Source organism: Haliotis cracherodii, unplaced genomic scaffold, assembly GCF_022045235.1.
Source record: "Haliotis cracherodii isolate W230 unplaced genomic scaffold, xgHalCrac1.p SCAF_11, whole genome shotgun sequence".
In the NCBI taxonomy this organism is placed as follows: Eukaryota; Metazoa; Mollusca; class Gastropoda; order Lepetellida; family Haliotidae; genus Haliotis; species Haliotis cracherodii.
This window is the reverse complement of record NW_027266266.1, coordinates 6,339,568-6,352,660: the sequence shown is the minus strand read 5'-3', so window position 1 is coordinate 6,352,660 and position 13,093 is coordinate 6,339,568. Positions and strand designations below refer to the sequence as shown.

Genomic DNA, 13,093 nt, shown 5'->3' with positions numbered 1-13,093 from the left:
GATGCAATGAAAGGAAAGGCCTGAGATGAGACCTCATATCCCAGTTCAACTGTTTGCTTCACAAACTGTTGGGACCTGCTCCGTGGTCCAGTGGTAGAGCATCTGCCCAGAGAGCGGAAGGTCAGGGGTTTGATCCCCGGCCGCGTCAAACCAAAAGATGTTGAAAGGTGGTACTTGATGTTACCCTGCCTGGCACTCGGCTTTATTCGTATAAAACAAGGACTGGTCAGCCCAGAATCAGTATACCGTATGTGGTAAGTGAGTTCAGTTATATCAGAGCATCACAGCTAAATGTTAGAGGACAGCCTGAAGTGATGCAGGTATTTACCACTTTGGTGAAACCCTCATGGATAGGCAGGTTCATTCAAAGAATCTAATCAAGGATAATCTTGGATTCAAATCTGTGTTCCTTGAATGCCTATGGAGTGCAGTTCTGCACAGTGAATAGCAGCCCTCAGGTAACTGGCCCACTTGTGTCCCACAACACATGATACATTCACAGTGGGCTGCTGTCTCAACCAGCATCTGCATCTTATTGATGATCTTGTCCCCCTCACACTACATCCCTGCTGCGTCACGTGTTGGCGGTGTCCTCCTGGCTGGCCTTCTTCTGTTTGTCGGACTCGCGCTGCTTGTAACTGGCCAGGAAGCGCTGGAATGACTCACGCTCACGTATCTCCTCCTCATCTGCAGACAAACATACACGTACATATGTAAGATCATCATATATACCGTATTCCACTTAATAAGCAACCTGCTCTAATAAGCGCCCACAACGATATTTGCTAATATATTGGCTAGTGAACAATCAAAATTAGCACCCCTTCTGATTGATCAATGTACACAAGACATATATTTGTGTATAATATGCACTCATGTGTTATATGCACCCTTAATTATGGGCAATTAAATTCTGGAAAATATATTTCTCTTGTATGATACTATTCTTTTGTATCATTTCAGGCTGTCAGCATAAACTACAAAATTTACAATCTTTCAACTCTTTCTCACCAAAATCATATTCTAATAAGAGACCCCCATTTCTAATTTAGAGAGAGCCCCGGGCACTTATTACGTCGAATACAGTATTTATATTTGACACATTTTAGACTAACATCTTGTCTCTGATACAAAAATATTGAAAGATTTTTTAAATTGTTTCAAAATACATAATAGTTAAGAGCCCGCCATTTTGTTTCAGGGTCTGTACGAGATAAAATACAGTGGTGGATGTAGGATTCTGTAGTGACCATTTTTCCACCACATCCCTCCTCCACCCACATTTAGCTCATTCTATAATTTGTTTTCAATAACAAAGTTGAGAATAAACATGTATTAGGTATAAAACATTTCTCAACAGATAAAGTTTGAAGTCCTGATGCAATGTCCCACCCTTGTTTGTGTTGCGGAGATAGCAGAATATCACTGTTGAGTTGTGCTGTTTTGCTTATTGTTTAATTCCTGCAGCCTGCAGGACAGTGAGACAGCATGATCCAAATGTACACTCGTCTTATTATACTCATTAATCAATCAATGATATAGTAAGGCTCACAAAAATAAATGAATTGGTTCTCAGGCAATGACTTTTGAAACCATAGTGCAGGCAGACTGTGGTTTTTGGTTTTGTTTGCTTGTTGAAAACCATCTTCCCGAGGCAAGTGAGGTAACTGACTATAAACGTCCAGTTTCCACCCTTGCCGAACTAGGCTGGTATTATGGAGTTACATTTTGGCTGGGCTAACGAGTCTATGCATAGTCCAATCAAAATCGTGCACCGAAATCGGAATCCGGTTTGTAAAATGTCATGCAGATTTCTGTCAAATGCAGGATTTGCAAAGCATGTGCACCGCCAACTCGTGGTCAACAGATATTTTCCAAGTCTTTTCATGTTTATAATCAAGGTGCTCACGTGGCCTGTTTTATCACAGTGAAGATCTTGATTATCAATCAGATCGTTTTGGCTGGGCGGCACCATTTTGTTTGAAACAAATGCAAGTGATACAAGAGGTGGAATCTGATTGGTCCATAGGAGAGGCTTAGAAGGGACATAATAAGTAATAACCACTGGTGGCACTACGGTCGAGCCCAGGAATTACAGCCTAGTTCGGCGAGGGTGGAAACTGGACTTTTATAGTCAGTTACCTCCCTTGCCTCGGGAAGATGTTTCAAAACTATTATGTAACCAAATAAACAGTTGTGTACCATCAACCTGGGAAAGGGCCTCCCCACATAAACAAACATACAAACTCCTATTGCCGCCATGACCATAACACGAGATGTGCAGTATGTGAAAGGAAGTAACTGTGTGCTGTATTGGATCACATTGTTTCTTAGTATTAGGATTACTTTCATTTTCTGAAAATGGAAATAAAAACGAAACGTGCTGCAGACTTTATGATGATGCAGGCAGTGCATTGTTACAAAGTCAATGGATCAGCATGCTTTCCATTATAAATCTCAGCCTGTGAGGCACTATAAGGTTAACTATCACACTTCCATCTCATCTTACCAGGTTGTGAAGGCAGTGGAGATGTATTCCATTCTCGAAACCCTATAAGGATCTCTTTTTGATGCTGCGGGTTTGATAAAATATTAATCAATTAAAGAATAACGTCAGATTTTCATGTCCTGTGTTGTACACTCGTACCTATCTCCGGTTCCTCGTCCATCCCGATGTATTCCTCATCGCTGTCCTCTTCCTCGTTGCCGGGGGTAATCACCATTTGACCACTCAGCTTCTTTGGCAGTGTCTCATCTGAAAACAACAATTTGTAAATTGAACCATAAAATGTTTTTTGATATACATATCCTATCTCACATGATATATTTCTTCCTTCTTCTTTTGATCCTGTGTGGAAACGTGCTTGAACAAAGTTTCCGCTTCTAAAAATCAATTCACCCGAACACACCCCAGCATCACCATGGTCACCTCCCAAACAAATGGGTCATGCACAATAATCCAGGGCCCACTTGCACAAAGGGATCCAAGTGCTATGACCATTGTAAGCCGATGTTAAAGTATGTGAGTTACAATCATCTTAGCACTTAGATCGCTTTGTGCAAGTGGTCCCTGATCACGTGGATACTCCCGCCACATCAAAGAGCTAACAGGGTCACAGGGTCACAGGGTCACAACTGGGCAACCCATTCACCCAAACTTTGAGTGTCGCTCTGGTGACTACCTGTATCTTCTGCCATGTCCTTCTTCAGTCTCTCCTTCTGTTTCTTCTTCTCTCTCTCCTCCTTTTCCTCCTTCTCTTTCTTCATCTTCTCATACTGGGGACGGTACTCTCTGAAACGGGCAGCATCACAGTTTACAACCTTCTCTAATTCAAGAGGTCAAGGTCAATGGCATTGTGTATTCAGGTCAAGGTCATTTGAGACCCATTATACCATCAATCAATAGCTATCAAATTTCATTAAAATATCTGAAAACTTTAAAATTAAAGAAAGAATTTCAAAACCATTACATCTTTAAATAATCTTCACTACAAGTTAAATAGTTTCATTTTATTGAGTAATTTGTACTCGAATGGTATTTAGCTACATTTGAAACAAGTTTCAGTTTCATATTACGAAAGTGACCTACTTTTCAAACTCGACGGCACCCTCTGCAACTCTGTCAAGGAACTGGTCCAACCCCTCCCCCGTGACTGCAGACACACCAACAGTCTGGACCCCCGAACAGAAGACAACACTGCCATTATTTCCACATAGTCAACAATATTACAGCTATATCATGACAGGAGATATATGTGAAGTAATCGAGAGAGTGAGTAAAGGTTTCATGTTGTGTGGGCAGTATTTCAGCTACATAGCACCGACAACAAACTAACATTAAAAAAAGAATGTTGACGTGGACAACAAACAGTGAGGAAAATCCCAGATTCAACATCAAACAAACTAGCAACCCAGGAGCACAGTATTGTGCTGACAAACCTAGAAACAGATTCCGGCGAACCGGGCTCTGAACCCACAATCATAGGTTTCTAGCATGCTGAAGGGATGCAACTCCGCAAGGCGAATTGTGGTGCCTTAGACAGCCAGCCCACCCCTCCCCCTGTCCCAATGCTTCCCCTCCCCTCTTATAATCCTATCATCCCTTGAACATGTTAGGGAGGTCACAATACAAATTACTTTCAAGGTCAACTAGATTCCATATTGACAAAAGACAAACAGTGTGTCAAGGTTATCTCAAAGATAATGTATTTTGGAATCATCTGAACAATGTTCTTTAACTCCTGATGAAGAAGAAAGATAACCAAGAGCCTGATCATTCTTATGGTTTTTGTTTTGTTTGTTGTTTAACACCGCAATCAGCAATATTCTAGCTATATGATGGCGGTCAGTAAATAATCAAGTCTGGATCATACAATCCAGTGATTGACATCATGGGCATATTCCAAGCAAATTAGGATACTTTGACATGCATCATCAACCAAGTCAGTGAGTCTGACTACCCGATTCCATTAGTCGCCTCTTACAAGTATAGTCGCCTTTTACAGCAAGCATGGGTTGCTGAAGACCTATTCTAACCCGGATCTTCGCAGCAAGCATGGGTTGCTGAAGACCTATTCTACCCCGGATCTTCACAGCAAGCATGGGTTGCTGAAGACCTATTCTACCCCGGATCTTCACAGCAAGCATGGGTTGCTGAAGACCTATTCTACCCCGGATCTTCACAGCAAGCATGGGTTGCTGAAGACCTATTCTACCCTGATCTTCACAGCAAGCATGGGTTGCTGAAGACCTATTCTACCCCGAATCTTCACAGCAAGCATGGGTTGCTGAAGACCTATTCTACCCCGAATCTTCACAGCAAGCATGGGTTGCTGAAGAACTATTCTACCCCGAATCTTCACAGCAAGCATGGGTTGCTGAAGACCTATTCTACCCCGAATCTTCACAGCAAGCATGGGTTGCTGAAGACCTATTCTACCCCGAATCTTCACGGGTCTCATTCTTATGGAAACAACTACAGGTATGCACATGAGCAAGTTTCAATTCAAGCACAAATCAATATATTTATGTATTATGTTCTATAATAAACAGTATTAAGGACTAACAACAGAGTAATATAGAGTAGAAATAATTGTCCATAATGGAACTATCTACAAGGCCACTGCACTTGACCTTCACCTTGAGATTGCTGTAGAACTCGTCCAGCACAAGACTCATGGACCGTGTCAGGTTGGAGATGTAGGAAGTCTCATGCTCCAGGGCGTCGTGGAAGGCTTCAAAGTCCTGCATCCACTCCACTGCGAAGCTGTTACTGACAATGTCAATCTGGAGAAGAATTTGTATATGTTCAAGAGGTCAAATTGTTGATCCGGCTGCAAACATGGAAACAAACTGAGGGTAGATCTAACAACAAATTTGTATGTAGCCAGCAGGTCTTGCTCCTTTCAAACGTTACTGGCCTTTCTCCAAACTAATTGGTCAACAACGAAATGGTTCGAGGCCGCGAAGTTGCCGAACCTAAGGTCACATAGCCACCAAGCAGCGCTCTGAAAATCTTAGAACTCTTTCAGCCCTAAAACGTTTTTTCATGTACTGTGAGATTAAATATTGGCTTTCTATTTGCTTCATAAAAATCTTAGAACTCTTCAGCCCTAAAACGTTTTTTCATGCACTGTGAGACTAAATCATGGCTTTCTATTTGCCTCATTTCGTGGTTATTATTGATAAAACAAGAGTTTGCTACTAACGTGGCTATATCCCCCGCCCCTGTTGCAGAATTTATGACATAATTAAATCTAAACAAACCCTAACCTTTTTACACCGAGGTGGAACTTGTCATGGAAATAGTAAAAAAAAGGTGAGTCCAACTTGTTGCCATGGAAATGTAAAAAAAATTAAAATTTCTAAAAATTTCTCAATAGCAAAAGGCACCAATTCAGCATGTACCTGACAGACCTGCAAAGTTTGATGAAAAAATATTGAACGGTTTATGAGTTATGCTCCGGAAACGAACCCTATCCTCACAGAACCTAAGTCCATCTTGTTGCCATGGAAACGTAAAAAATAAAAATTTCTAAATTTTCTCAATAGCAAAAGGCACCAGTTCAGCATGTACCTGACAGACCTGCAATGTTTGATGAAAAAATATTGAACGGTTTACATGTGGTTTATGAGTTATGCTCTGGAAACAAAATGTGACGGACGGACAGACGGACGGACGGACGGAGCCCGTTTCTATATCCCCCGCCAACTTCCTTGGCCGGGGAATAATAAAGTAGTTGTTGTACACAATATTACAAAATGGTATCTGGTTGTCATTCTACACAGATGATCCAATTAAATAAAGTAAACATACACAGAGGAGGGGTGAAATAATGACAAGCCAGACAAGCCATCTACTTCATGTTTCAGCAAGTTCTTTGCAATTTTAACTGGCCACGTGCCAACGGGCCAGCGTTTAAATCGACATTTGATGTATTTTGCTCATTATAAGTGAACATGTCAGTTGTCAAAATAAAAAATAAAAATTTATTTCAATTGTGTGCTTCTTAAGTCTTGTTTTCAGTATGGAAGGTAATCATATCATAAATGGAGCCCCGACTAAACGACTGCGCAACCGGATATGTCATATTGAAGGGCCGTAACTCTAATAGGTCTACATCGCTTCAAACTTTGGGGTGAAAACTAATAAACATAATAAAACAAATTTCTGTGATATTTCAAGTAAACTTATTTTTTATTTATTCCTATACAATCAGAGTCGGCAGAATGAACAAAATATTAGAAAAGTCATTTTAATTTTATTTCATTTTGCTATTTTTCATGTTGGCGGACCCGTAACCAACCCTCCATAAAGTAATCGCAACCGAAGTGTACCTTGTTCATGGCGATGATGAAGGGCAGCTTGGTCTTGTAGAGGATGCTGCAGGCATATAGCATGTTGGACATGAAGGTGACTGGGGACACGCTGCGCGAGGTGTCCATCACGTACACCACAACCGTCGGGAACGTCGATGCCTGGATTGGGTCACAACAGTCAGTGAGTACATGGGCATATGGTTGGGGGGTTAGCCTAGTGGTTAAAGTGTTTTCTGGTCATGCCGAAAGACCTGGGTTCGATTCCCGACATGAATACAATGTGTGAAGGCCATTGCTGGTGTCCCCCTCCATGATATTGCGTGATATTGCTCAAAGTGGCTAAAACCATATTCACTCACTCACTTCAGTGTTCAAGCTGGCTCTTGAAACTGCCAGTAACTCTAAAAATTACCAGTCCCCCTAATATTTGTCAGTCCCAACTTTCAACAAATAAAAAAATGTATGGAAATTACCTGGTTATAGTTCTTTCAACAACATGTTCAATGCAATGATGTCATCTCTGAAGTAGCTTAATTAGATCTACACATTATTCACACAAAGTTCAGTCACAATTATCTAATCTTTTTTTTCATATTTCAAGATGAAGTCACTACAAATATTTCTAACCATGGAGAAAAGGAAAACTTCATTTCCTCGCACTAAAAATCGATGAGGGGAAACTGATGGTAACAGACAAGCTGACTTCGTTCGAAAAATATACTTATATGAATATCACAGATCAATAAGATACTTTATTTGCCGGTCCACAGGGACTGGCAGTCACATGAATTACCGGGCCAAGCCTAAGTTTACTGGTAAAAAACTGGTAAATACTGGTAAATGGGAACACTGCTCACATACAGGTACAGGAAGTAACAACATCTTCTCAGGCATCAGCTTTAGCATGAGTCATCAGCATCTCTTTGGAAGTGCAGAAAGGTGTGTCAATTGAGTTTTTATTTTAGTGTTTTTTTCATCTGAAATAAAAGCCATTCCACCATGTTAACTGATTCAGCCAATCTGAAAACTTTTGGAAAACTTTACCTTCCTTCCAAAAGCCTGGTTCGTTTCCCCACATGGGTACAATATGTGAAGTCCAATTCTGGTGTCCCCCGCCGTCATATCACTGGAATGTTGATAAAAGTGGTGTGAAACCACACTCACTAACTCACTTTCTTTCCTGTACATTCAAGAATGCTAAAACACAGATGAGTGAGTGAGTAGCGTTATTCCATCAAAATCACGACAGGAGACACCAAAAATGAGCAACACACATTGTACCCATGTGGGGAAACGAACCCAGGGACTTCAGCATGACAAGAGAACGCTTAAACCTCAAGGCTACCCACCACCCTGGGAAGAAAGGTGAAGAATCTTAACACTAATTCTGTATGACCTATATACAAGGAGTGCTGGCTCCAAGCCCAGCAGCTGGACCAGCCCCTGGGTAACTGACTCACCAGGGCCTCCGTGATGATGCTTCCCGAGGCGGACCAGGTGAACACCTCTATCTGCCCCGGTGTGTCGATGATCACATGCCTGAAACACATACAGCCACATCCTGTACACGATGTCTCGCACCAAGTGGAGATGTTTTGTTTGTTTGTTTGTGTAACGCCGCACTCAGCAATGTTACAGCTATATGACAGGGGTCTGTAAATAATCAAGTCTGGAGAAGACAATCCAGTGATTGACAACATGAGCATCTATCCACGCAATTGGGATTGATGATATGCATCAACCAAGTCTGCCAGCCTGACCACCCGATCCCGTTAGTCGCCTCGTATGACAAGCATAGTCGCCTTTTACGGCAAGCATGGTTTGCTGAAGACCTATTCTACCCCCGATCTTCATGGGCGAAGTGGAGATGTAAACACGGATTAATTACTCTACATCAAGTTAGTTTGCCATTCCCTATGGATGTTGAGATTAGGCATCCCTAATCCATCACGAATGCCTGAATGCTTCCATTCATGTGAAGATGAAGACACTGAAAACTCCACAGCATCCTTCATTAACATCTATTGTTACACCAGAGTCAAAAAACCTTATTTGAGTTTTCAGATTTGGTATTCAACGTCAACTGTGTAGATGGTAGTGAACACACTGAGCGGTGTATCCTGTTTAACGCCACACTCAGCAATATTACAGCTACATTACGGCAGTCTATAAATAATCGAGCCTGGCCCAAACAATCCAGTGATTGACATCATCATGAGTACAATCTACGCAATTGGGGCACGATGATATGCATCAAACAAGTCCACAAGCCTGACCACATGATCCCATTATTTGCCTCTTATGACAAGCATAGTTGCATTTTACGGCAAAGCATGGGTTGCTGAAGACCTATTCTGACCCGAATCTTTACGGGATGCGGTATATGCAGGCTCAAAAAAGCAAACACCATTGTCCAAGCAAGATAACGGCGGTCTGTAAATAATCAAATCTTGACCAGACAATCCAGTTATCGATATTGTGAGCAACTATCCACACTGCCGGGGTGCAATGCCTCGCAATCAATCAGGTCCCTGAGACTGACCACCCGATCCATCTGGCCGCCTCTAACGACAAGCATATGTTGCTGGGGACTTGTTCTATCCCAGGATCCTCAGGGGTAACAAACAAATTCAGTATCATCTGATATACACATGGACTATACGTCTCTCTTGTTTACCATGGCTTAGAAGAATTAAAACTCCATACATCTCATAGCGATGATACTTACCGACATTCCGTAGACCTCTTCTCAATAAACCCCATTACCTAAAAGAATCAACATATTTAATAAGGTCATTGACCATGTGAACATATTAAAGCTAAGTCGTGGAAACGAAAATCAACCAGAGATCAACCAGTGAATATTATCGTAAGTTCAAAAATGTTTTTATCAAAAGAAAACAATTAGAGAACATGACATACAAACAATCAGGTTCCTAAACATTGATCATCATCATCATCATCATCATCGTCACAAGCAACGGTAGAAACTAACATCTTTATTCCGCTAGTCCTTATAATGATAACATATAGCAAGACCCTTAAAAATGGCCAATTTTTACTAGTACTTTAAATACCTTAACTATTGGGCAGTTTGGCAAGGACTACAGTACTAGTGCCTGACAAGTTGATCACCATGTTTCTTATGAGAGATTCCATCCAGAGCATGTAAAATGTTTTTACAACAGAACAAAATGACCTCTTTCTTTAGTGCTCTCCTGCTTATACCACACAAACCTGATCAAATCTTGTTGCGAACAGATTCAGTGACGTCACAATGCCACCATTTGGACCAAGAGAGTATATGAGAACGTGTTAAGGGAAATAACTCTTACCAACCAGAAAAAAAGGATCTGTATCTGAAACAAGTATCTCTAGCTCTATAGCTCTCATGTTAATACAACGTGTTAAGCTGACCCAAGTTCACTTAAGGCTGAAGTATGGTAAAGGCTTATGTTCAGTTGACCCACAGAATCTACATAATTTAAATTTTCAAAGAAGATATTGGTAATGATAAATCTAGTTTAAAATTTCAGCTTCAATGGGTCTTCTACTAGGTCATATATAGATTTTCTCTGGAATTAAATAAATAAGTCTTTCATCCATTTCAGCCATACCTGAGTGACAGCATGTAGATATGGATCACAGTAGATAGACATATATGTACAACACTTTCCATGTCAATGTTTTTGCCCTTTTAGGCCCACAGCATCTGCATAATCTAAGACTTGAGCAAATCCTTTATTAATTGTTATGAAATTTATCAGATGTGCTCATATGAGTAAGAACTAGACTTTCTTCATTTCAACAATTGCATTTCACTAAATGCATATAATTATAACCTGTGACTAAACACGCTAAAAGCCTGATTCCACAGGTTTTCAGTAAGCATTTTAGCCATATTTGTGTATTTCACTATGGTTAAAAGTCAAATTTGTAAGAAAGAAAAAAGACAAGCTGTCAGCCATTAGAACATGTCTGATCATTTTCACACCAATATTTTAAAGTTTCTGCTACTTTAAAATATGACAATTCCAGTAAGCCATTGTCGTACCCCCTCCCCCTTTACCATGCCTTCAGTGCAACAATATTCCTGAGCATACCAAACTTTGTTTGGTCACTAGTCTTCCTATCTGACGAAGGAATATGTTGCTTGAACTTTGTCAAGATGGTTTAAGCTTACATTAACAAGTTAGCATGTGTCAGATTGTAAATATCAAGACACACAGGGGTGACACCACTCATACATAACATGGCCAAGGATACTGTTTCATCACCTCCTTGTAGTTCACTGTGTCTCTGATATCTGCAAAAACATGTTGAAAGAAAAAAGAAAAATTTGAACTGGATCATTAATGAATGAATAACTATTTCTTTAAGACATATCACACCGAATCATGATCAAGCGATGAGTATCAACAACAGGTTTCGCACAAGTCAAAAAATAAATACAAAATACTTTATTATTTAAAAATAGTTTTACTTATCAACAGAAGTTTCAAATAAATATCAGATATCACGACTATCAGGATTCTTATAACCTGTTACCATGGCTACCTACCTATGTTGGCTGGGAAGCACACTTCTCTGATAGCAGGGTCAAGGTTGATAGTGTAAGGAGGTGTTTCCTTCGCATGGAGATGTGCAGTTAATCTCTGAAAGAGATAATAATGAGGAGTCTCATGACACATTTTTTATATTTGAAACGCTGTGATAAAGTCTCTTATGATACTTGTCAGCTGACTCGAAAATTTAATTGTGTAACAGTTTGTGCAGTTTACCGGGCGCAGCTTATTTAGAGCGCTAGTTGGCTGAGGCTCCTGGTTGTGGCTCTCACTTCCCAGATCTTACAGATCCCACATGCCTCTTTGATTCTTAGGGTTGATTGTGTTAGGGTTAGGGTAGGTTATTCCCAACTCTATCCTCAGCCTTGGGATCCCCTTTCAGATGAAGCATCCCTTTACGATCATTTGGCTCAGGCATTTTTTTCTGATCACCCCTTTACGATCCTTTGGGTGAGGCACTACTTGCCAGTCAAACACCCCTTTATAATACCTAGGGTTAGGCACTCCTTTATTCGGGGTAGAAAAGTTCTTCAGCAACCCATGCTTGCCGTAAAAGGCGACTAACGGAATCGGGAGGTCAGGCTCACTGACTGGGTTGCTGCATTTCATCGATCCCAATTGCGTGGATCGATGTTCATGATATTAATCACTGGATTGTCTGGTCCAGACTCGATTATTTACAGACCGCCATCATATAGCTGGAATATTGCTGAGTGCAGCGTAAAACATCAAACCAACCAACCTTTAAAATCCTTAGGGTTAGTTGCTAGATAGTCATCTAGCTGATGTATCCAATTTTTCAAATGAAATTTGAGGAATTTTTTTAAATTTTTACAAAGTTTTGAGTTTTGAGAACAAGATGGCGCATAAAGGTAAACGATCAGGTGAAGATCACTTGGTAAATGAGGACGCCCATGGTCCAATATTAAAGGATTGGTTAATTAGATAAACTCATTATCCTAACTTAACAGTTAAGTTAACTTCAAGCTGGCAATGCGAGTTCGATCCTGCACGCGGCACAAATTATAATCCGAAAAAGTCTGCCCAGTAAACTGCACTAATCCCATAGTTATCAGATATGTTTAAATGCCTAAAATGACTACGGATGAACAAAACATAGAATTCCTCACGCCAACTTTGTGCATGTATGTGCGCAATGTACTTTGAATTCTATTTAACTTCAAAGTGATGGTTGGAGAGGCGGGATATATATATCCCCGTGGCATCCAGGAGCTAGATCTAAGCCTGTCCCGTTGGGCCGACTTCAACCGATGCATTGGTGATGGGGCAGTAGCGAATCTGTTTATTCAACTTCATAGCAGCATGTTTTTACCTGGACAAATGTGCTCTTCCCTGAGCCTGCCATGCCCAGGACAATTACGCAGATTGGTTTTTGAGACTCTGCACTATTCTGCGAAGACGTCCTGTCATATAAGACCTGATCAGAACTCGAGACATCCTTTTCTACGCATTTACCAGAATTACCACATGGTGCAGCTTCGGCCATGTTGATATTTAAGGCAAAGCTGCAATGCATCCACTGCTTTTTCGTATGATGTAAATTAGAGAATATAGATATGATATTAATATGACATTATGAATATATAAATCTAAGTACATGTAAATGTGATTTACCTATATTCCATTTGGTATAAATAAAACCTTAACTTTTTGTTAAATACGAAACATTAGCCTAAATGAAGAACAAG

General features: G+C 40.5%; 1 protein-coding gene across 1 annotated transcript; it reads right to left on the bottom strand.

Annotated features, from left to right (window-relative positions):
* Positions 1–279: 279 nt before the first annotated feature.
* Positions 280–12,891, bottom strand: LOC139455315 (GPN-loop GTPase 1-like). The gene is made up of 12 exons (XM_071236865.1): positions 12,718–12,891; positions 11,381–11,474; positions 11,086–11,125; positions 10,057–10,123; positions 9,548–9,585; positions 8,280–8,358; positions 6,838–6,978; positions 5,140–5,286; positions 3,590–3,672; positions 3,183–3,292; positions 2,648–2,755; positions 280–687 (listed from the first exon to the last, which is right to left on the bottom strand). Exons 1-12 carry the CDS (start codon positions 12,889–12,891, stop codon positions 575–577), a joined length of 1,194 nt encoding a protein of 397 aa, XP_071092966.1. The 3' UTR covers positions 280–574.
* Positions 12,892–13,093: the final 202 nt, after the last annotated feature.

Bases quoted from the DNA above. Each gene is read 5' to 3' on its own strand.
- LOC139455315 (XM_071236865.1), bottom strand. From the start codon at position 12,891: ATGGCCGAAGCTGCACCATGTGGTAATTCTGGTAAATGCGTAGAAAAG. The intron at 9,586-10,056 runs GTTTGTGTGGTA...TGATTCTTTTAG, and splicing joins TCGCAACAAGATTTGATCAG to GTAATGGGGTTTATTGAGAA. The intron at 8,359-9,547 runs GTAAGTATCATC...TATGTGTTTCAG, and splicing joins AAGAGGTCTACGGAATGTCG to GCATGTGATCATCGACACAC.